The 24,256-nt window shown below is 38.4% G+C and overlaps 1 protein-coding gene across 2 annotated transcripts in view; it reads left to right on the plus strand.

The window, feature by feature from the left end:
- Positions 1–24,256, plus strand: part of SMARCAD1 (SNF2 related chromatin remodeling ATPase with DExD box 1) — a 92,590-nt gene that overhangs the window by 16,325 nt on the left and 52,009 nt on the right. For both annotated transcript variants that reach the window (XM_020909422.2, XM_020909423.2), the window contains exons 3-5: positions 6,888–7,065; positions 20,650–20,821; positions 22,987–23,053. In XM_020909422.2, coding sequence (XP_020765081.2) covers positions 6,888–7,065; positions 20,650–20,821; positions 22,987–23,053 — 417 coding nt within the window. The remainder of the gene's footprint in view (positions 1–6,887; positions 7,066–20,649; positions 20,822–22,986; positions 23,054–24,256) is intronic.

A 24,256-nucleotide genomic window follows, 5' to 3' on the forward strand; every position in this document is an offset into this window, starting at 1 on the left:
GTGGGTAGCCTTTCCCTTCTCCAAGGGATCTTCCCAACCAGGGATCGAACCCAGGTCTCCCGCATTGCAGGTGGATTCTTTACCAGGTGAGCCACAAGGGAAGCCCATAAGAAAGCCCAACTTTTTTTCCTGTCTTATTAATGAAGCCTATTAAATGTGAATTTTAAAATTACATCTTCACCATATACTTTGTATTATAATCTGTATATAATAAGTAGGGCTTCCCTGATAGCTCAGCTGGTAAAGAATCTGCAGGCAATGCAGGAGGCCCTGGTTTGATTCCTGGGTGGGGAAGTTCCCCTGGAGAGGGGATAGGCTGCCCACTCCAGTATTCTTGGGCTTCCCCTGATGGCTCAGATGGTAAAGAATCTGCCTGCACTTTGAGAGACCTGGATTTGATCACTGGATTGGGAAGATAAGAGGAGAAGATTAAAGAAAAGATGACTATACAATCAGTTCAAGAAACTCTAGTGCTCCTACTACTCACTAATAGAATTTTTACCACCCGTTGCTGCCTGACAAACAGTAAGACTTGTTTGAAAAGCTTGTTCTTCACTCTGAATAAAGAAGCTTTTTAAAGACAAGTGGACAATCCAAATCATTTTGTCATGCTACTGCTGCTAAGTCGCTTCAGTCGTGTTCGACTCTGCAACCCCATAGACAGCAGCCCATCAGGCTCCACCGTCCCTGGGATTCTCCAGGCAAGAACCCTGGAGTGGGTTGCCATTTCCTTCTCCCATTTTGTCATAGCCCTTTTCAAAAAAGCTGGACACTTGCTGAACTGTTAAAATTATATGCATTCAGTTCAGTTCAGTTGCTCAGTCGTGTCTGACTCTTTGCGACCCCTTGAACCACAGCACGCCAGGCCTCCCTGTCCATCACCAACTCCCAGAGTTTACCCAAACTCATGTCTATTGAGTCGGTGATGCCATCCAACCATCTCATCCTCTGTTGTCCCCTTCTCCTCCCGCCTTCAATCTTTCCCAACATCAGGGTCTTTTCAGATGAGTCAGCTCTTCGCATCAGGTGGCCAAAATATTGGAGTTTCAGCTTCAACATCAGTCCTTCCAATAAATATTCAGGACTGATTTCCTTTTGGATGGACTGGTTGGATCTCCTTGCAGTCCAAGGGACTCTCAAGAGTCTTCTCCAACACCACAGTTCAAAAGCATCAATTCTTCAGCACTCAGCTTTCTTTATAGTCCAACTCTCACATCCATACATGACCACTGGAAAAACCATTGCCTTGACTAGATGGACCTTTGTTGACAAAGTAATCTCTTTTTTAATATGCTGTCTAGGTTGGTCATGACTTTCCTTCCGAGTAAGCGTCTTTTAATTTCATGGGTGCAGTAACCATCTGCAGTGACTTTGGAGTCCAAAAAATTTAAGTCAGCCACTGTTTCTACTGTTTCCCCATCTATTTGCTATGAAGTGATGGGACCAGAGCCCATGATCTTAGTTTTCTGAATTACATACATTAAGTTTAGGTTAAATTTACAAAGCAGAATCCATAGTACCTTTAATACTTATTGAATAAGAATTAGACTGTCATTTTAATTATCAGAATTTGTAAGTGTCTTCATACAAATGGCAGTTAACATAGCTGTGTTTTGGTTTTTTTTTTCCCAAAGTGGTTTTTCACCCCAGGCACATTCAACATTTATAAAATTGTTCTGTTTGAACAGTTTTGTGATTTCCTTTTCAGTAATGTTGCTAGGACTTCATTGCAGGAAGAAAAATGTTGTTTTGTGTCCTCTAAGAGATTGGTTATGTAAGCCTTGGTTAATGTTATTTACAAATATGACTCAGGAGCCTTATGATAGTGATTGCTATCATTTTATGACAGTTAATTGCAGGAAGGTCAAGAGTTTTAGCATGCCAGGGTTTAGACTCTGGGTCTTGGATTTTAGGTCTGATACTTTCCCTTGTATGACTTTGGACAAGTTGCTTCTTCTGAATCTTAGTGTATCTATAAAATGATGATATAATGTCCCCTTGGGGTTATTTTAAGTATTGAAAATGTGTTTCACTTCTGGACTTGATACTGAACAGTGGCTAATGGTAGCTGTTGTTTTTTAAATTGGTACTTTTTAGTTAAATTTTCATGTGATCATTCCTTTTTAAAATGTATCATTAATTGGCCCTCCTATCTATGGATTCTCATATACAGATCAGCTACAATGGAAATATTCAGAAAGCAAAGTTCCAGAAAGTTCCAAATAGCAAAACAAATTTGCCACACACACAGTGTAACTATTTATGTAACTTTCACATGTGTATTTACAAGTCTTTAGAATTTACATGAATCAGGTATTATAAGTAATCCAGCTGTGTGCATATGTTATATGAAAATACAGGACCATTTTATTTAAGGGACTTGAACATTCCCACATTTTGAGAGTGTGCAAAGTCCTGGAACCAGTCTCCCTAAACCTCTAGATACTGCAGGATAGCTATATTCACTAAACCAGGACACTGACCACTTTAATATGAATTCCTTAAATCAGGAATTCCTCCTCCTGTATATAAGGGAGAATAATTTTGAAACTCAGCCCTTGGAGAGAGGAGACCGCAATAGCATTATGTTCACCTGTTTTGGATAAACAAGTGATGCTGACTTTTATTAGTGAGGGCTGCCATAACAAACACAGACTGAGTGACATAAAGAGCAGACTTACTTTCTCCCATATCTGGAGGCTAGAAGTCCAAGATCAAGGTGTTGATGGGTTTGGTTTCTTGTAAGGCCTTTCTCCTCAGCCTCCTTCTCACTGTGTGCCCATGTTGCCTTTCCTCGCACACACATCCTTGGTTTCTCTCTCTTAGAAGAACGTCAAGTCATTTTGGATTAGGTTACTAACCTAACTGACTCATTTTAAGTTAGCCACTTCTGTGAAGGACCTATCTCCAAATATGTTATATTTTAAGGTGATGGGGGTGGGAACTTTAGCATAGGAATTTGGGGGGGGGGGGGTGTAATGTAATTTAATACTTTTCTTTCATTTATTTTTATTAGTTGGAGGCTAATTACTTTACAATATTGTAGTGGTTTTTGCCATACATTGACATGAATCAGCCATGGATTTACATGTGTTCCCCATCCCAATCCCCCCTCCTGCCTCCCTCTCCATCCTATCCCTTTGGGTCTTCCCAGTGCACCAGCCCTGAGCACTTGTCTCATGCATCCAACCTGGACTGGCGATCTGTTTCACCCTTGATAGTATACTTGTTTCGGTGCTGTTCTTTCAGAACATTCCAACCTCGCCTTCTCCCACAGAGTCCAAAAATCTGTTCTGTACATCTGTGTCTCTTTTTCTGTTTTGCATATAGGGTTATCATTACCATCTTTTAAAATTCCATATATATGTATTAGTATACTGTATTGGTCTTTATCTTTCTGGCTTACTTCACTCTGTATAATGGGCTCCAGTTTCATCCATCTCATTAGAACTGATTCAAATGAATTCTTTTTAATGGCTGAGTAATATTCCATTGTGTATATGTACCATAGCTTCCTTATCCATTCGTCTGCTGATGGGCATCTAGGTTGCTTCTATGTCCTGGCTATTATAAACAGTGCTGTGATGAACATTGGGGTGCACGTGTCTCTTTCAGATCTGGTTTCCTAAGTGTGTATGCCCAGCAGTGAGATTGCTGGGTCGTATGGCAGTTCTATTTCCAGTTTTTTAAGGAATCTCCACACTGTTCTCCATAGTGGCTGTACTAGTTTGCATTCCCACCAACAGTGGAAGAGGGTTCCCTTTTCTCCACACCCTCTCCAGCATTTATCGCTTGTAGACTTTTGGATAGCAGCCATCCTGACTGGCGTGTAATGGTACCTCATTGTGGTTTTGATTTGCATTTCTCTGATAATGAGTGATGTTGAACATCTTTTCATGTGTTTGTTAGCCATCTGTATGTCTTCTTTGGAGAAATGTCTGTTTAGTTCTTTGGCCCATTTTTTGATTGGGTCACTTATTTTTCTGGAATTGAGCTGCAGGAGTTGCTTGTATATTTTTGAGATTAATCCTTTGTCTGTTTCTTCATTTGCTATTATTTTCTCCCATTATGAGGGCTGTCTTCTCACCTTACCTATAGTTTCCTTTGTTGTGCAAAAGCTTTTAAGTTTAATTAGGTCCCATTTGTTTATTTTTGCTTTTATTTCCAGTATTCTGGGATGTGGGTCATAGAGGATCCTGCTGTGATTTATGTCGGAGAGTGTTTTGCCTATGTTCTCCTCTAGGAGTTTTATAGTTTCTGGTCTTACATTTAGATCTTTAATCCATTTTGAGTTTATTTTTGTGTGTGGTGTTAGAAAGTGTTCTAGTTTCATTCTTTTACAAGTGGTTGACCAGTTTTCCCACCACCACTTGTTAAAGAGGTTGTGTTTTTTCCATTGTATATCCTTGCCTCCTTTGTCGAAGTTAAGGTGACCATAGGTTCGTGGATTTATCTCTGGGCTTTCTATTCTGTTCCATTGATCTATATTTCTGCCTTTGTGCCAGTACCATACTGTCTTGATGACTGTGGCTTTGTAGTAGAGCCTGAAGTCAGGCAGGTTGATTCCTCCAGTTCCATTCTTCTTTCTCAAGATTGCTTTGGCTCTTCGAGGTTTTTTGTATTTCCATACAAATTGTGAAATTATTTGTTCTAGGTCTGTGAAAAATACCCTTGGTAGCTTGATAGGGATTGCATTGAATCTATAGATTGCTTTGGGTAGTATAGTCATTTTCATAATATTAATTCTTCCAATCCATGAACATGGTATATTTCTCCATCTATTTGTGTCCTCTTTGATTTATTTCATCAGTGTTTTATAGTTTTCTATGTATAGGTCTTTTGTTTCTTTAGGTAGATATACTCCTAAGTATTTTATTCTTTTTGTTGCAATGGTGAATGGTATTGTTTCCTTAATTTCTCTTTCTGTTTTCTCATTGTTAATCTATAGGAATGCAAGGGATTTCTGTGTGTTAATTTTATATCCTGCAACTTTACTGTATTCATTGATTAGCTCTAGTAATTTTCTGGTAGAGTCTTTAGGGTTTTCTATGTAGAGGATCATGTCATCTGCAAACAGTGAGAGTTTTACTTCTTTACCTATCTAGATTCCTTTTATTTCTTTTTCTGCCCTGATTGCTGTGGCCAACACTTCCAAAACTATGTTGAATAGTAGTGGTAAGAGTGGGCACCCTTGTCTCGTTCCTGACTTTAAGGGAAATGCTTTCAATTTTTCACCATTGAGGATAATGTTTGCTGGGGGTTTGTCATATATAGCTTTTATTATGTTGAGGTATGTTCCTTCTATTCCTACTTTCTGGAGAGTTTTTATTATAAATGGACGTTGGATTTTGTCAAAGGCTTTTTCTGCATCTGTTGAGATAATCATATGGTTTTTATCTTTCAATTTGTTAATGTGGTGTATTACATTGATTTGCGGATATTAAAGAATCCTTGCATTCCTGGGATAAAGCCCACTTGGTCATGATGTATGATGTTTTTAATGTGTTGTTGGATTCTGTTTGCTAGAATTTTGTTAAGGATTTTTGCATCTATGTTCATCAGTGATACTGGCCTTTAGTTTTTTTTTTTTTTTTTGTAGCATCTTTGTCTGGTTTTGGTATTAGAGTGATGGTGGCTTCATAGAATGAGTTTGGAAGTTTGCCTTCTGCAATTTTCTGGAAGAGTTTGAATAAGATAGGTGTTAGCTCTTCTCTCAATTTTTGGTAGAATTTAGCTATGAAGCCATCTGGTCCTGGGCTTTTGTTTGCTGGGAGATTTCTGATTACAGTTTCGATTTCCATGCTTGTGATGGGTCTGTTAAGATCTTCTATTTCTTCCTGGTTCAGTTTTGGAAAGTTATACTTTTCTAAGAATTTGTCCATTTATTCCAAGTTGTCCATTTTATTGGCATATAGCTGCTGGTAGTAGTCTCTTATGATCCTTTGTATTTCAGTGTTGTCTGTTGTGATCTCTCCATTTTCATTTCTAATTTTGTTGATTTGGTTCTTCTCCCTTTGTTTCTTGATAAGTCTGACTAACGGTTTGTCAATTTTATTTATACCTTTTCAAAAAACCAGCTTTTAGCTTTGTTGATTTTTGCTATGGTCTCTTTTGTTTCTTTTGCATTTATTTCTGCCCTAATTTTTTAAGATTTCTTTCCTTCTACTGACCCTGGGGTTCTTCATTTCTTCCTTCTCTAGTTAGCATAGGAATTATGGAGGGGACATAATTTGACCCATAACACCAATATTTGCATAAAGCTAGGGTATGTTGGATATTGCCAATTACCAAATTAAATTCTTAATATACATTCTAATTTTATGTGCACATTAACCCTGTGATGATTAGCATCTCTGTTTTATAGAGGACACTGAGGTTTAGATTAAGTAACGTGGCTGAGACATGGGATTGAAATTCAAGTCTTTCGGGCTCTAGTGTCCTGTGTTCTCTTAGGCAAGAACTGAGTACTAGGAAGGAGAATCTGGGAGGAACAAGGGTTGAAATATACAAGCCGCTGTGTTGCAGTGTCCACTAAGGTCTTGCTAATAAGTAACCTCTGAAGTGGAAAATCATTTAATGCCAGCACTGGTTGGCTATTAATTTTTTCTTTAAAAATTAGAAGGGATTTTGGTTTAAGATTGAAGAAGGAAACGGCAACCCACTCCAGTACTCTGGCCTGGAAAATCCCATGGACGGAGAAGCCTGGTAGGCTTCATGGGGTTGCAGAGAGTTGGACACGACTGAGCAGCTTCACCTTGTTTAAGATGGAACCATGAATGAAGCTAAAGATTTTTGGCACATGATTGTGCTAAGACAGATTTGCAAAAACAAAATTTGGCTTATTTTCAGGTTGCTCAAAATGCCTTTCTGCTTTTTGTCTTTTGCAGAAGATTCTAGTGTTCCAGAAACTCCGGAAAATGACAGAAAAGCAAGTATATCATATTTCAAGAATCAAAGAGGGATTCAGTACATTGATTTGTCTTCTGATAGTGAAGATGTTGTTTCCCCAAATTGCTCCACTACAGTTCAAGAGAAAAAATTCAACAAAGACACGGTGATTATAGTGTAAGCAACTTAATAGGTTCATTATATTTGCATGTATAAACCCTTTTATTTATTTATCTTTTTTTTTTTTTTTTTTAGAAAAAATTATCATATCTTGAAAACTTTTTATGATTTCCACCCCCCATTTTTCCCTTTCTTGACTGCATCTTGGTCATTTTTTCCTAACAGACATAAACAGATAAATGTGTGTGTATGTACATGTTTGTGTGTATGTGTGTGTGTGAGAGATTGATTCTGGATGACTGATTTTCTCTCTCTTTTTTTTTTTGACCTCACAAGTTGGCTTGTGGGTTCTTAGTTCCTGAATCAGGGATTGAGCCCAGGACACAGCAGTAAACCAGAGTCCTCACTAATGCACCACCAGGGAATTCCCTCAGTTCTGATTTTCAGTAAAAAAAAGTTCCGTGAGAGTAAATATTTAATCTTTTCATTCTCCATAGATAGGGAATTTATATTAACAAGTACCTTTGGTCATTTGTAACTACTTCCTGATTTGTTCTTGAATCTGGGGACATATTCAGTGAGCTAGTACAGAGCTTGTATGATAGATAGAAATGTAGTAAATAAATAAAAAATGCAGTATGCCAAATAATAATGGGCAAAGGGTGGGGGGAGGGGGTACAGGGTTTGGGGCCAGGGTTAAGGGCCAAGGATAAAGTACATGGTTGGAAAAAACTTCATTAAGTAGATGATGCTTGAGCAGAGATGTGAATATGGTAGGAGGGGCATTAGGAATATCCTGCTTAGTGACCTTTAGTGGTGTTATGCCTGTTTAGGGAGAAAGTAGTGAGTCCCATCACTTCATGGCAAAACCTCATGGGGCAACAGTGACAGAGTTAATTTTGGGGGGCCCCAAAATCATTGCAGATGGTGACTGTAGCCATGAAATTAAAAGACACTTACTTTCTTGGAAGGAAAGTTATGACCAACCTAGAGAGCATATTAAAAAGCAGAGACATTACTTTGCCAATAAAGGTCCGTCTAGTTAAAGCTATGGTTTTTCCAGTAGTCATGTATGGATGTGAGAGTTGGACTATAAGGAAAGCTGAGTGCTGAAGAATTGATGCTTTTGAACTGTGGTGTTGGAGAAGACTCTTGAGAGTCCCTTGGACTGCAAGGAGATCCAACCAGTCCATCCTAAAGGAAATCAGTCCTGAGTATTTATTGGAAGGACTGATGTTGAAGTTGAAACTCCAATACTTTAGCCACCTGATGGAAAGAACTGACTTATTGGAAAAGACCCTGAAGCTGGGAAAGATTGAGAGCAGGAGGAAAGGGGATGACAGAGGATGAGATGGTGGGATGACATTACCGACTCAATGGACATGAGTTTGGGTGAACTCCAGGAGTTGGTGATGGACAGGAAGGCCTGGCATGCTGCAGTCCATAGGGTTGCAAAGAGTTGGACTGAGCGACCGAACTAAACTGACTGAGTGCAGCTAATGCTAGAAAGCGAAGGATCTAAGATCACAAGTTGAGGAGTCGAATAGGGAAAGGACTTTTATCAAGTTAATAAGCCCATAGGCTATTTGGCTTTTATTCTGAATGAGAATAAAAGGAGCTAAAGGAGCATACTAAACAGAGGAGTAAAACGACCTGATTGATGTTTAAACGTCTTAAAGGGTATAGGGGAGTGGTAGTAGAGTCATGAATACTTTTGTAATAACCAAGGCAAAAAAAAAAAGGATGGAAACTTAGACCATTCTTGAACCTATGGGAATGAATAAGTAGTAGTTAGATTCTGGATATACACTTAAGGTAGAGCAGAGAGCCTTTTTGATGGATTGCAATGGAATGGGAGAGAAGGGAGTCCAGATGACCCTAAGATAATTTGACCTGGGCAACTGGAAGGATGGATGTAACAGTAACTGGGATAAGGAATACTCTACTGTCTTGAGTGTGATGGAGAGCAGCTTTAGAAGGAAAGATCGACAGTTCAGTCTCATGCTGTGTTTGATAAGACTCTTGGACATCTAAGTGGATGTGTCAGGTAGGCAATTTAGATTTGTAACATTAGGTTCTGGAGAGAGGTCTAGGTTCCACATCTAAATTTAGGTGTTGTCAGGATGAAAACTGTTAGTCGCTGAGTCGTGTCTGACTCTTTGCGACCCCGTGAACTATAGCCAGTAACGCAAGAATACTGGAGTGAGTTTCCATTCCTTTCTCCAGGGGTCTTCCCAACCCAGGGATCGAACCCCTTGATATTAAAAGGTATACGTGATTAGATAAAATCACTAAGAGACACTGTAGTATAGCTGAAAAACAGGTTGAAGGACTTAGGCCAGAGGAATTCTGGATTTTAGGAACAGAGAGACATGAGAAGAAACTTGTAGAAGATTCTAAGAAGGAGCAGTCGTTGAGGTAAAACTCCACACAAAAGGTTGTGTGATCAGAGGCTACATGAGGAAAGGGTAATGCAGGAGATCAAGGCTGTCCTCTGCCACGATGAGGATTTCCTCTTAAAATGAATTTCCTTTTGTGCATAAGCTTAGGTGAACATGCCTTTGTCCTGAATTTCACTGTGAAATAAAAAATTGTGATGATCCTATGTGGTAGATCCTGAGGAAAATTGATACATTAGCACTCCAAATTTTACTTTTTATTTTGAAAAGAATTTAAATTTCCAGAGAAGTTACAAGAATAACCAATTTCCACAATCCTTTTAAAAAGATTCACCCATTGTTAACATTTTCCCATATTTGCTTTTCACCTTCATATAATAAGAATTATTGTATTTTTATTTATGTTTTTATGACTGCACTGGACTTCCTCTAGTTGCAGTGAGTGGGGACCACTCCAGTTGCAGTGCTCAGGCTTCTCATTGCATTGATTTCTCTTGTTGCAGAACATGGGCTCTGGGCACTCAGGCTTCAGTGGTTGCAGCTCACAGGCTCTAGAGCACAGGCTCAGTAGTTGAGGTGCACGAGCTTAGTTGTCCCACGTTACGTGGCATCTTCCTGGACCATGGATCAAACCTGTTTACCCTTAAAATGTAAATCGGTGTACTCATTCCTCCAGCAAGAATGTCTTGTAATGAAAAACAAAATCAGCTGAACTAAGCTTTGTGCTTAGTAATGTAGTTGTTTTTCCTTCTGGTTTAAGTTCCTTATCTTTTGATGAGCACATGACAAATAGTTTGTTTTCAACAACAGGTGGTTAGTCCATGAATCATATATTGGTAGTACTCTATAATAAAACTTTCTCTAGCAGCATGCATTGGGTTTAGTTCATGTGTCTTTAGTCTGGTTTAATCTGAAATTTTCTCAGCCTTTTTTTTGATTACCATGATTTTCGTTACTTTGTGAAGGTAATAAACCAGGTATTTTAGGATGTCTCTCACTTTCTACATAGCTTCCCTATGACTGGGACAGAAAAGAATCTGCCTGCAATGCGAGAGACCCAGGTTCGAGTCCTGGGTCAGGAAGATCCCCTGGAGAAGGGACCCCATTCCAATATTCTTGCCTGGAGAATCCCACGAACAGAGGAGCCTGGCAGACTACAGTCCATGGGGTTCCAAAGAGTCGAACATGACTGAGAGACTGACACTTTCATTTTCTCAGTTTCTACACCCCTGATGCGCCCAAGAACTGATGCTTTTGAACTGTGGTGTTGGAGAAGACTCTTGAGAGTCCCTTGGACTGCAAGGAGATCAAACCAGTCTATCCTAAAGGAAATGAGTCCTGAATATGCATTGGAAGGACTGATGCTGAAGCTGAAGCCCCAGTACTTTGGCCACCTGATGTGAAGAACTGATTCATTGGAAGAGACCCTGATGCTGGGAAAGATAAGGGCAGGAGGAGAAGGGGATGACAGAGGTTGAGATGGTTGGATGGCATCACTGACTTGATGGACATCACTTTGAGCAAGCTCCAGGAGTTGGTGATGGACAGGGAAGCCTGGCGTGCTGGAGATCATGGGGTTAGAAAGAGTCGGAGATGACTGAGCAACTAAACTGAACTGATACCTTAGATTAGTATTATGAATTTATCAACAATGCGTAAGAGAGTTTATTTTTCTCTCCATAGGGTTTTGTTTTGTTCTTCTCTCCTAAATACAGACTAAAATTGAAGAAAGTGGAGAAAACCACTAGATCATTCAGATAAATCAAATTGACCTAAATCAAATCCCTTATGACTATACAGTTTAGGTGAGAAATAGATTTAAGGTACTAGATCTGATAGACAGACTGCCTGATGAACTATGGACAGAGGTTCATGACATTGTACAGGAGACAGGAATCAAGACCATCGCAAGAAAAAGAAATGCAAAAAAGCAAAATGGCTTTCTGAGGAGGCCTTACAAATAGCTGTGAAAAGAACAGAAGCGAAAAGCAAAGGAGAAAAGAAAAGATATACCCATATGAATGCAGAGTTCCAAACAATATCAAGGAGTGATAAGAAAGCCTTCCTCAGAAATCAGTGCAAAGACAGAGGAAAACAATAGAACGGGAAAGGCTAGAGATCTCTTCAAGAAGATTACAGATACCAAGGGAACATTTCATGCAAAGATGGGCTCAATAAAGGACAGAAATTGTAGGGATCTAACAGAAGCAGAAGATATTAAGAGGTGGCAAGAATACCCAGAAGAACTGTACAAAAAAGATCTTCACAACCCAGATAATCACAATGGTGTGATCACTCACCTAGACCCAGACATCCTGGAATGTGAAGTCAAGTGGGCCTTAGGAAGGATCACTACAAACAAAGCTAGTGGAGGTGATGGAATTCCAGTTGAGCTATTTCAAATCCTGAAAGATGACGCTGTGAAAGTGCCGCACTCAATATGCCAGCAAATTTAGAAAATTCAGCAGTGGCCACAGGACTGCAAAAGGTCAGTTTTTCATTCCAGTGTCTAAGAAAGGCAATGTCAAAGAATGTTCAAACTACTGCACAATTGCACTCATCTCACACGCTAGTAAAGTAATGCTCAAAATCCTCCAAGCCAGGCTTCAGCAATAAGTGAACTGTGAACTTCCAGATGTTCAAGCTGGTTTTAGAAAAGGCAGAGGAACCAGAGATCAAATTGCCAACATCCACTGGATCATCGAAAAAGCAAGAGAGTTCCAGAAAAACATCTATTTCTGCTTTATTGACTATGCCCAAGCCTTTGATTGTGTGGAACACAATAAACTGTGGAAAATTCTGCAAGAGATGGGCATACCAGACACTTGACCTGTCTCTTGAGAAACCTGTATGCAGGTCAGGAAGCAACAGAACTGGACATGGAACAACAGACTGGTTCCAAATAGGAAAAGGAGTACTTCAAGGCTATATATTGTCACCCTGCTTATTTAATTTATATGCAGAGTACATCATGAGAAACGCTGGGCTGGAGGAATCACAAGCTGGAATCAAGATTGCCAGGAGAAATATCAATAACCTCAGATATGCCGATGACACCATCCTTATGGCAGAAAGTGAAGAAGAACTAAAAAGCCTCTTGATGAAAGTGAAAAAGTTGGTTTAAAGCTCAACATTCAGAAAACTACGATGATGGCATCTGGTCCCATCACTTCATGGCAAATAGATGGGGAAAGAGTGACTGACTTTATTTTGGGGTCTCCAAAATAATTGCAGATGGTGATTGCAGCCATGAAATTAAAAGACGCTTACTTTCTTGGAAGGAAAGTTATGACCAACCTAGACAGCATATTAAAAAGCTGAGACATTACTTTACCACCAAAGTCCATCTAGTCAAGGCTGTGGTTTTTCCAGTGGTCATGTATGGATGTGAGAGTTGGACTATAAAGAAAGCTGAGCGCTGAAGAATTGATGCTTTTGAACTGTGGTGTTGGAGAAGACTCTTGAGAGTCCCTTGGACTGCAAGGAGATCCAACCCGTCCATCCTAAAGGAAATCAGTCCTGTGTTTTCATTGGAAGGGCTGATGCTAAAGCTGAAACTCCAATACTTTGGCCACCTGATGTGAAGAGCTGACTCATTTGAAAAGACCCTGATGTTGGGGAAAATTCAGGGCAGGAGGAGAAGGGGACAACAGAGGATGAGATGGTTGGATGGCATCACCGACTCAATATACATGGGTTTGGGTGGACTCTGTGAGTTGGTGTGGAACAGGGAGGCTTGCTCATGGGGTTGCAAAGAGTCAGACACGACTGAGTGACTGAACTGAACTGAACTAAATTATTGGGCCAAAGTTGAATTCTCAAGCCTGAAGTTAGAATTCACCATTTCTTCAAGTAGCACCTTTGTAAAGGAATGGCATTTGGAAATCTGGGGATGATGTGTGTTCTTCCTTTGCTGTTGGGTGAAACGGGATTGTCATTGCCCTTGCAGCACGAATGGGCTAGGATATGAGAGAGAATGTTGTGGGGGTTTTGTTGTTGCTTTTAAAATCATAAGCTTGTAATAATATATTTTATTCTGACCTAACACTTTAAGACTCTCCCTTGCCTCTCCTCTGTATTTCCTTCTCTAATAGTGAGAACTCTGTTTCTATCAGTATCATTATATTTGCTAATTTGTTCAGTCACCTAGTGTACATATAATAGTTTCAGAATTGCTGTTGTCATACTGCTTGACTATTAAGCCCACTAAGAGTTCAAGATTTGTAAGTTTTATGTTGTCTTTAGGTGAAGGTGTATGGTTACAGTACTTAGATTATTTATTGAAATATTTCTTTGTTATTCACTTTAAGTGTAGTTCAGTATGTTAATTTTTGTTTGTGTTCCTTTTAGGGTTTTTCCCCTTGTCCCTTTTTAGAAAAAATTTTACCTTCAAATATTTAAAATATTGACATGGTTCCAAAAGTCAAAACTCAACATAGAATGTGCTTAGAGAAGAATTGAAGTAGAAAATGACAACCCACTCCAGTATTCTTGCCTGGAAAATCCCATGGACAGAGGAGCCTGGCAGGCTGCAGTCCATGGGGTTGGAGAGAGTTGGACACGACTGAGCATCTAAGCACAGAGAAGTATTAACTTCCTGTCCCTTCTCCTACCAGCGTCTTCCTTCTCCCACCTCAGAACTAACCAGTTAGTTTTTCGTCATACTTTGTTTTTTTTTCATGTGTCTTTTTTTTCTTCTTTGCTACACAGAAGTTAGCACTCTGTATCTTGTGCTGTGTATGAATAAATAATATGTATGTACAGATGTATGTGTACATTTATTCTTTGGTTTATTAACTTCAGTTCAGTCTGTCAGTCATGTCCAACTGTTTGTGATCCTATGGACTGCAGCACTCCAGGCTTCCCTGTCCACCAACTCCTGGACCTTGCTCGAACTCAAGTGCATTGAGTCGGTGATGCCATCCAACCATCTCATTCTCTGTCATAGATGAGATTTATTAACTTAGCAGTATGTATATATATCCTGGAAATCAAGTAAGCTCATAAAAATCCTTATTGTTTTTCACAACTCTTTGGTATTGCACTGTTTGCCATAGTTACAGTCAGTTACAATCAATGCATGGGCCTTTTTAATTACCAGGGTTTCTTAACCTTGGCACTGGTGGCATTTTGGGCCAGGTTGTTCTTTGTTATGAGGGGCTGCCCTGTGTGCTGTAGAATGTTTAGCAGAATCCCTGACCTCTGCCAGTTAAATTCTCATAGCACCTCACTAGGCAAGACAGTCAAAAATGTCTCCAGCCACTGCCAGTGTCCTCTCAGGGGAAAGCAGCCTCCCTTTGAGAACCACTGATGGAGAGAATTTTATTTCTTGGGGATGGTCTTGCTCCCTGTCTCCTGTACAGTGTTGCTAACCTCTGACCATAGTTCATCAGGCTCTCTGTGTATCAGATCTAGTCCCTTGAATCTATTTCTCACTTCCACTGTATAATCAAAAGGGATGTGATATAGGTCATACCTAAATGGTCTAGTGGTTTTCCCTACTTTCTTCAATTTAAGTCTGAATTTGGCAATAAGGACTTCATGATCAGAGCCACAGTCTGCTCCCAGTCTTCTTTTTGCTGACTGTATAGAGCTTCTCCATCTTTGGCTGCAAATAGTATAATTGACCTGATTTCAGTGTTGACCATCTGGTGATGTCCACATGTAGAGTCTTCTCTTGTGTTGTTGGAAGAGGGTGTTTGCTATGACAGTGCATTCTCTTGGCAAAACTCTATTAGCCTTTGCCCTGCTTCATTCTGTACTCCAATGCCAAATTTGCTTGGTATTACTCCAGGTATTTCTTGACTTCCTACTTTTGCATAATGAAAAGGACATCTTTTTTTGGTGTTAGTTCTAGGTCTTGAAGGTCTTCATAGAACCATTCAACTTCAACTTCTTCAGCCTTACTGATCAGGGCGTAGACTTGAATTACTGTGATATTGAATGGCTTGCCTTGGAAACGAACAGAGATCATTCTTTCATTTTTGAGATGGCATCCAAGTACTGCATTTCAGGCTCTTTTGTTGACAGTGATAGCTACTCCATTTCTTCTAAGGGATTCTTGCCCACAGTAGTATATATAATGGACATCTGAGTTAAATTCACCCATTCCAGTCCATTTTAGTTTGCTGATTCCTAAGATGTCAGTGTTCACTTTTGTCATCTGTTTGACCACTTCCAATTTGCCTTGATTCATGGACCTAACATTCCAGGTTCCTATGCAATATTGCTCTTCACAATATCGGACCTCGCTTCCATCACCAGTCACATCCACAACTGGGTGGTGTTTTTGCTTTGGCTCTGTCTCTTCATTCTTGCTGGAGTTATTTCTCCACTGATCTCCAGTAGCATATTGAGCACCTACTGACCTGGGGAGTTATCTTTCAGTGTCCTATCTTTTTGCCTTTTCATGCTGTTCATGGGGTTCTCAAGGCAAGAATACTGAAGTGGTTTGCCATTCCGTTCTCCTGTGGACCACATTTTGTCAGAACTTGCCACCATGACCCTTCCCTCTTGGGTGGACCTGCGTGGCATGGCTCACAGTTTCATTGAGTTAGGCAAGGTTTCATGATTATACAATCTAATCCATGTGATTAGATTTTTTAGTTTCATGTGATTGTGGTTTTCAATCTGTCTGCCCTCTGATGGAGAAGGAAAAGAGACTTATGGAAGCTTCCTGATGGGAGAGACTGACTGAGAAGGAAACTAGGTCTTGTTCTGATGAGCGGGCCATGTTCAGTAAATCTTTAATGCAATTTTCTATTCATGGGTGGAGCTATGGGATTTAAGGGACTAGATCTGATAGAGTGCCTGATGAACTATAGGCATGGTTCCTCACATTGTACAGGAGACTGGGATAAAGACCATCCCCAAGAAAAAGAAATGAAAAAAAGCAATATGACTGTCTCAGGAGGGCTTACAAATAGCTGTGAAAAGAAAGAGAAGCGGAAAGGAAAGATATACCCATTTGAATGCAGAGTTCCAAAGACTAGTAAGGAGAGATAAGAAAGCCTTCCTCAGTGATCAGTGCAAAGAAATAGAGGAAAACAACAGAATGGGAAAGACTAGAGATCTCTTCAAGAAAATTAGAGATACCAAGGGAACTTTTCATGCAAAGATGGGCTCAATGAAGGACAGAAATGGTATGGACCTAATAGAAGCGGAAGATACTAAGAAAAGGTGGCAAAAATACACAGAAGAACTATACAAAAAAGATCTTCACAACCCAGATAATCACGATGGTGTGATCACTTACCTAGACCCAGACATCCTAGAGTGTGAATTCAAGTGGACCTTAGGAAGTATCAGTATGAACAAAGCTAGTGGAGGTGATGGAATTCCAGCTGAGCTATTTCAAATCCTGAAAGATGATGCTGTGAAAGTGCCACACTCAGTATGCCAGCAAATTTGGAAAACTCAGCAGTGATCACAGGACAGGAAAAGGTCAGTTTTCATTCCAATCCCAAAGAAAGGCACTGCCAAAGAATGTTCAAGCTACTGCACAGTTGCACTCATCTCACATACTAATAAAGTAATGCTCAAAATTCTCCAAGCCAGGCTTCAACAATATGTGAACTGTGAACTTCCAGATGTTCAAGCTGGTTTTAGAAAAGGCAGAGGAACCAGAGATCAAATTGCCAACATCTGCTGGATCATCAAAAAAGCAAGAGAGTTCCAAAAAAACCTATTTCTGCTTTATTGTCTATGCCAAAACCTTTGACTATGTGAATCACAATAAACTGTGGAAAATTCTGAAAGAGATGGGAATACCAGACCATCTGCCCTGCCTCTTGAGAAGTCTTATGCAAGTCAAGAAACAATAGTTAAAAATGGAACAGTGGACTGATTCCAAATTGGGAAGTAGTAGTCAAGGCTGTATATTGTCACCCTACTTATTTAACTTATATGCAGAGTACATCATGAGAAACGCTGGACTGGAGGAAGCACAAGCTGGAATCAAGATTGCTGGGATAAATATCAGTAACCTCAGATAAGCAGATGAGACCACCCTTATGGCAGAAAGTGAGGAAGAACTAAAGGGCCTCTTAATGAAAGTGAAAAGAGAGTGAAAAAGTTGGTTTAAAGCTCAACATTCAGAAAACTAAAATCCTGGCATCCAGTCCCACCACTTGATGGCAAATAGAAGGGGAAACAGTATAAACAATGGCAGACTTTACTTTTTGGGGCTCCAAAAATGCAGATGGTGACTGCAGCCATGAAATGAAAGACACTTACTCCTTGGAAGAAAAGTTATGACCAACCTAGACAGCATATTAAAAAGCAGAGATATTACTTTGCCAACAAAGGTCTGTCTAGTCAAGGCTATAGTTTTCTAGTAGTCATGTATGGATATGAGAGTTGGACTATAAAGAATGCTGAGCACCAAAGAATTGATGCTTTTGATCTGAAATGTTGGAGAAGACTCTTGAGATTCTCTTGGAATGCTTGAAGATCCAGCCAGTTCATCCTAAAGGAAATCAGTTCTGAATATTCATTTGAAAGGACTGATGTTGAAGCTGAAACGTCAATACTTTGGCCACCTGATGCAAACAGCTGACTCATTTGAAAAGAGCCTGATTGTGGGAAAGATTGAAGGAGGGAGGAGAAGGTAAGGACAGAGGATGAGATGATTGGATGGCATCAACAACTCAATGGATATAAGTTTGAGTAAACTCCAGGAGTTGGTGATGGACAGGGAGGCCTGGCATGCTGCAGTCCATGCAGTCGCGAAGAGTTGGGCTTGACTGAGTGACTGAACTGAACTGATAGAGATAGTAGAAACTCTGCCAATTAATTGATGGAAGTCTCTCAGGAAACATCAATAGATAAGAAGGAGCTGAAGATAGAATCCTGGATAATACTGAAATTCAAAAAACTAAACAAAGGAAGAAAGCCTTCTATACAGATTAAGGACAGGCTAAGAGATAAAGGGAAAATCAGAAGTAATGATACTGCAGTACCCAGGGATGAGGGTTGGGGGTGGGGCTGCATTTTCAAAGAACAACCGTGTTTGAGACCACAGAAGAACAGAAAACTAATGAAAGATTTAGGGGTTTTGTTATTGTTTTAAATCACATTTGACATTGTAGAGGATATTATTGCCTTTAGAACCATTACTCTGAGGCAGTGGGGCAAAAGATACCTAACAGTAAGTTGAGAACCATATAAGATATGAGGAAATTAAAATGCAATCTTGAACACATAGGCTTGGAGGGAAGAGCTTAAAGAGATAGGTTCAGGAGAGAAGATAGTAGACAGTTAATTCCTGTGGACATTAGGCCTGGGATCACTTAGCCCAGAGTGTGTGTGTAAACAGAAGGGAATAAATAAGTTGATCGGAGACCAGATAAAAGAACACAAAGTGGTCATTCTTGTTCTTTGAGATTTTTCTTTTATTTTTAAAGCTTTGGTCATACTCGAAAATAATAATTAATCAATATGTATATATATACCACCTACATTTAACAATTGTTACTATTTTCCGGTTGCATTATTTTTTTTATTATCTGGAGTGTTTTAAAGTAAATAATAGATACCCCAACGATTCTCCCCTTAGTACTTGTTATGTATCCCACTTACATAAATACTACTATCAGTGAGCAGTTCTCTACATCATATAATTCCCAGTTTATATTTAGATTTATGTGTTTTGTAGCTAGTTTTTCAAACCAGAGTCCAAATAAGGAACATTTGACTATCCTGACTCTTAATTAACTATCCTTTGATCTTAAGATAATACACTGCCCTCCTCTCTTTTTAAAGCATTTTAACTTACAGAAGAAATCGAGTCTTCTAGACAAAGTAGACTTTTCTGGTTGCTTCTTCATGATTGTACTGAATTTATTTCTCTGTCTTTTATATCTCCTATAAATTGGACATTAAGTCGAAGGCTTGATAAGATTCATTGTCAGCATGAAAACTTCCTACATCAAGAGGCACATGAGTTTGTCCCACAGAATGGTGGCGAATCTGATCACTAGTTTAAGGCTGTAATGGTCAGACGAGTAAGGACATTTAAAGTGGTTATGGAGTGCAAAAATTGTAAAAGGATTCCAATCTGAAAGCTTCATTTTCTCAGTGAACTCAGGGAAAAACCAGCTGGGGAGTGTGAATGTAGTAAGTCAGAGTGAAAATTTAGAGTTGAGTATGTAAGAAATGAGAAATCTGAGTGTAATGGAAAGGGAGATACGTGTAATTGTCTTCATTAAAGGAAGAGATTTATTTAATCTTGTTACTTTAGAGCAGTTTTTCAGAGCAAGATTCAAGAAGTCAACCCAGAAGTTTGTTAAAATACATACTTCTGGTCCTTCACAGTCCATTTCTATGTGTTTCAGGAGATTCTTCGGCATAACTGGTACCCTAACAGGTGCAGCTGAACTAAGTAAAGAGAAGTTACTAAAATGCAGGTCCTGGATGTGTGTCTAAAAGAGCTGTCCAAGAACAGAACTAGCGCATAACAAAGTCTGCATTCTCTCGCACTAGGAATATACTTGACTATATTTCTTTCTCTGATCTCTGTAACTTCTACCCACTTGTTATACTTCTGCTTTCTGATCTTCAGAATGCTTACTGTGGTAGAAAATCAAAATTTCAAAATGCATTCTATTGTTTGGGAGAAACATGAATGAAATTTGGCTCACAGTGTCTTTTATATAAGATAAACATATGAACTGAAATGTAATGAGATTAAAGTTAGTCGCTGTTGGATGAAGCCTTGTGTAAAACAAATGCTCCTTGTCTGCTAAAGAAGCGTTTTGTTCTTGGTAGACAGTCTGATATTGAATGGACCATTTTGATTTTAACATTTTGATTTTGATCACCTAGTAGACCATGAATATCCTTTTATATTTTTATTAGTATATGCATGATAATTTTTCAGGAACAACATGACAACACCCATCTTTTATTCAGAGTACAGGTAAAAAAAGTAGGAAAGAGAAGATGGGTATGCAGTGGATGAGTATATTAATGAAATGCTTCAAGTTTTTGCTGTTCTTTTCTATCCTAGCCCAGAGAATTTCAAATATGTTCAAAGTATGCTAACTTTTGGAATGTAGATTTATATGCACAACTGTACTGAAGTGGAAAAAAAACAACTTGTTTTATTCGCTGATACAGATTACATTTATTATTGAGAAGAACTGCAAATGTATTTTATATGTACACATATATACAACTGTAATGAGATAACATTAGTAATACATTAAAATACTGTTTTTTTTCCCTCCGAAAATATTTTTAGTTCTGAGCCATCTGAAGATGAGGAGTCCCAAGGCCTTCCTACCATGGCCACTAGAAATAATAATGATATTTCAGAATTGGAAGACCTTTCGGAATTGGAAGACCTTAAAGATGCTAAACTTCAGACCTTGAAGGAACTTTTTCCACAAAGAAGTGACAATGATTTACTTAAGGTTATACCCCTTTCTAGAAATTGGTTATTACAATTGTAATGATGCTTAAAATGTCTCCTGTATCCAGTGCTATATTCAGTAGATAGTCATTTTTATAAAAACATGTTTGAAGATAATTCATTTAATAATAAAGGCAGATGCCAGAGATTTATTTGTTGAATCTTACATTAGGTGAGGTTTATTCACTTATAAATAATATAATAACTTGAGCCTCTCTGTATCTCACATAGGTTGTGAAAGTTTTTTGAGTTTGTGCAACCATCACCATAATCTAATTTTAAAACATTTTAATCATTCCAAAAAGAAACCTTGTACCTATTAGCAGTCACTCCCCATTTCCCTTCTGTAGCCAACCACTAAATCTCTGTCTCTATAGATTTGCCAGTTATGGACATTTCAAGTCAGTGGGAACATATCATATGTGGTTTTTTCTCTTTTTTGATCGTACAGCATTTAGGACCTTTGTTTCCCCAAGGAGGGATTGAACCAGTGCCTCCTGCAGTGGAAGCACAGTCTTCACCCCTGGACCACCAGGAAAATCCCAGTGTGATCTTCTATAACTGACTTCCTGCGCTTAGTATACAGTTTTGAACTTCATTCATGTTGTATCATATTTCATTCCTTTTTATGGTAACTAAAGAAAGACAAAACCAAAAATACCATTCAAGTCAAACAGAACATGTCTGAAACAGAAGTGATCTAGGCCTGCTAGTTTGAACTCTTTTAAGTTTATATTATTTCCTTTGTTCTCTGATATATTTAATATGAGTCTTTCTTTTTTCCCAAATCATTCTGATAACCTTCCTACTGTTAGCTCAATGAAATTTGAATGGTTATCTTGAGTCTACTTTTCCCCTGCAAGTAGTGTTGCTTGCTTCCTGATGGGTTTTTTCCCCACAGGAAGGGAAGGAGAGAATGTAGCTCTAGTAGCAGCACTGCAAGTACTGGAAAGAACATTCAACATAATAAACGTGGTGGAGCATTAAAATATTCAACATAAATTGCAGTTTAAAAATACTTTAGCTTGAGTGCCAATAGTTCAAGGGGATTTATTCCCTATAGAAGTATTTATCTCTAATTTTATAATTACAGTGGTAAAGTTGAATTGCTTCATGAACTTTGTGTGTTTATTTCACTAGTATTTGAAATTTGGGGAATTTAGTGTAATGCTTGCTCCAAAGCAAAGCACTACCTTGAACTAATCTGGATTTCAAGTGATCTCCCATCATTTTAAAAGATTTAAAGATAACATTTATAAATCACTCTTCAGAGGCTTTCAGACCCATATAAAATAATTCAAGGAGCTATGAAATATAAACTTAGTCCTATACTTGGTAAGAATATGCTTCGTCTATTTTGAAAATGTGGAAAGCATTACAAGAAATCGGAGGATCCAAGAGGAAGAAAACTAGTATAGAAAAGAACATTATTTTTTTGTTTTGAGGCTTTTAAATACAAAAATAGCTTATTTTTAAAATTAAGATCTTTTTAAAACAAATAACTCATTGGAAGTACAGGAAACTATGGCAAGAGAAAAGTATGGGAGTTCTGAAATCTGAAAGTGTGAATTATGTAAGCCGTATATTAATAAGTTCTTGGATAAATTCAGGCAATTTAATTTTTAGCAATTTAGAAATAGAGCATATTTCAAGAGTCCTTTATCCCACTTGAGAAGTACTAGATTTAAAAAATAATTCCAGAGTTTATTTTAAATGCCTATCCGTGCCTGTCCTTCCTTCCCTCCCTCCTTTCCCCTCTCCCTCTCTTCCTTTCCCTTCCCTTCCCCTCCTTTTCTCTCTCTCTCTCTCTCTCTCTCACACACACCCAGTACCTGGACTCACTCATAGGAAGTTTTTGAGACTTCAGGGCCCAGTCTTACCATAAAATAACAAAAACCTTGCGTATACTGTACATATGTTGACTGTGTTTTATTTTTTCTTTTATAATGGTGATAAGTAAATCCATTAAATTTTAAGATAGATAAATTTAGACTTTTTAGACAAACTAGATATTCTGAAAATTTATCATCTGACTTACTGAACTTAAGCTATTATGTAGCTGTTTCTCCACTTGTTGTATATTTAATATGTTCTTAAATATTTGGTAAGTTTGTAAAATAATTCTTTAAGTCTTATTTTTAAAATAGTCTTTTCTCATTTTGTCAGTTGATTGATTCAACAAGCACTATGGATGGAGCAATCGCTGCTGCCTTGCTGATGTTCGGTGATGCAGGTAAGCCTGACTTGGTTTCAAGCCATGTTGAAGGTAATACATATCTTCTCATTTTTATTGCTCATCATTTTACCAAGCTTCTTCACGAATTCTTACAGGAACCTTAGGAATTATTAATAGCTTCAGGGGTTTTAGATGAAAACAGTGAAGATTAAGAAGGTTTAAAAAAATAAGGTTATGTGACTAACTTACCTCAGGTCTTACAGTAATTTGGGAACTGGACTTTCTAGGTTGCATTTTCTTTACCTCCTCCCAAAAAAGGGGAAGGGACAGTCTCATTGGTAATTTTGCTTGTCCTCTACGATCAAATCTCTTTTAATAGTGAAGTTTGGGGAGATATATGTTCTTTAATAAGTGTCCTTTCTGGTTCATTGTAGTTTTACTTATCTAAATGAGAGTCAGGAACTTAAGGAAATCCTAGCCTGTAATCAGCATTCCTTTGTGTACTGAACATTTATGCTATAGTCCAGTTTTAAAACACTAAGTAAAATACATTTATATAAGTACCTCCAATTTTTTTCAATAAGTGCTGCCTAGATTTTTTTTTTATGTACCCAGCAAGTAAAACTAACCTATAATCCCACTACTAAAAAAACTAAAAATGAAAGCAAGCCTATATACTATTATATAATACATACACATTAGATTACAAAATATAATTGTAGTATTGGTTTGCATTTTTAAGAAAAGTCATTTGATCATTTATCGTGGATAATTTGTCATTACAATAAAAAATTTATCTAATTACAAAGTACCTCCATAACATTCCTCTGTGACACCAGTAGGATTAATTTATTGTTTCTCTACACATGAACATCACCAGATGGTCAATACCAAAGTCATATTGATTATATTCTTTTCAGCCAAAGATGGAGAATCTCTATACAGTCAGCAAAAACAAGACCGGGAGCTGACTGTGGCTCAGATCATGAACTTCAGACTTATTCAATTCAGACTTAAATTGAATAAACTAGGGAAAACCACTAGGCCATTCAGGTATGACCTAAATCAAATCCCTTACAATTATACAGTGGAAGTGACAAACAGATTCGAGGGATTAGATCTGATAGAGTGCCTAAAGAACTATGGATGGAGGTTCATGACATTGTACAGGAGGCGGTGATCAAAACCATCCCCAAGAAAAAGAAATTCAAAAGGCAAAATAGTTGTCTGAAGAGGACTTACAAACAGCTGAGAAAAGAA

Source organism: Odocoileus virginianus, chromosome 21 (genome assembly GCF_023699985.2).
Source record: "Odocoileus virginianus isolate 20LAN1187 ecotype Illinois chromosome 21, Ovbor_1.2, whole genome shotgun sequence".
Lineage (NCBI taxonomy): Eukaryota > Metazoa > Chordata > Mammalia > Artiodactyla > Cervidae > Odocoileus > Odocoileus virginianus.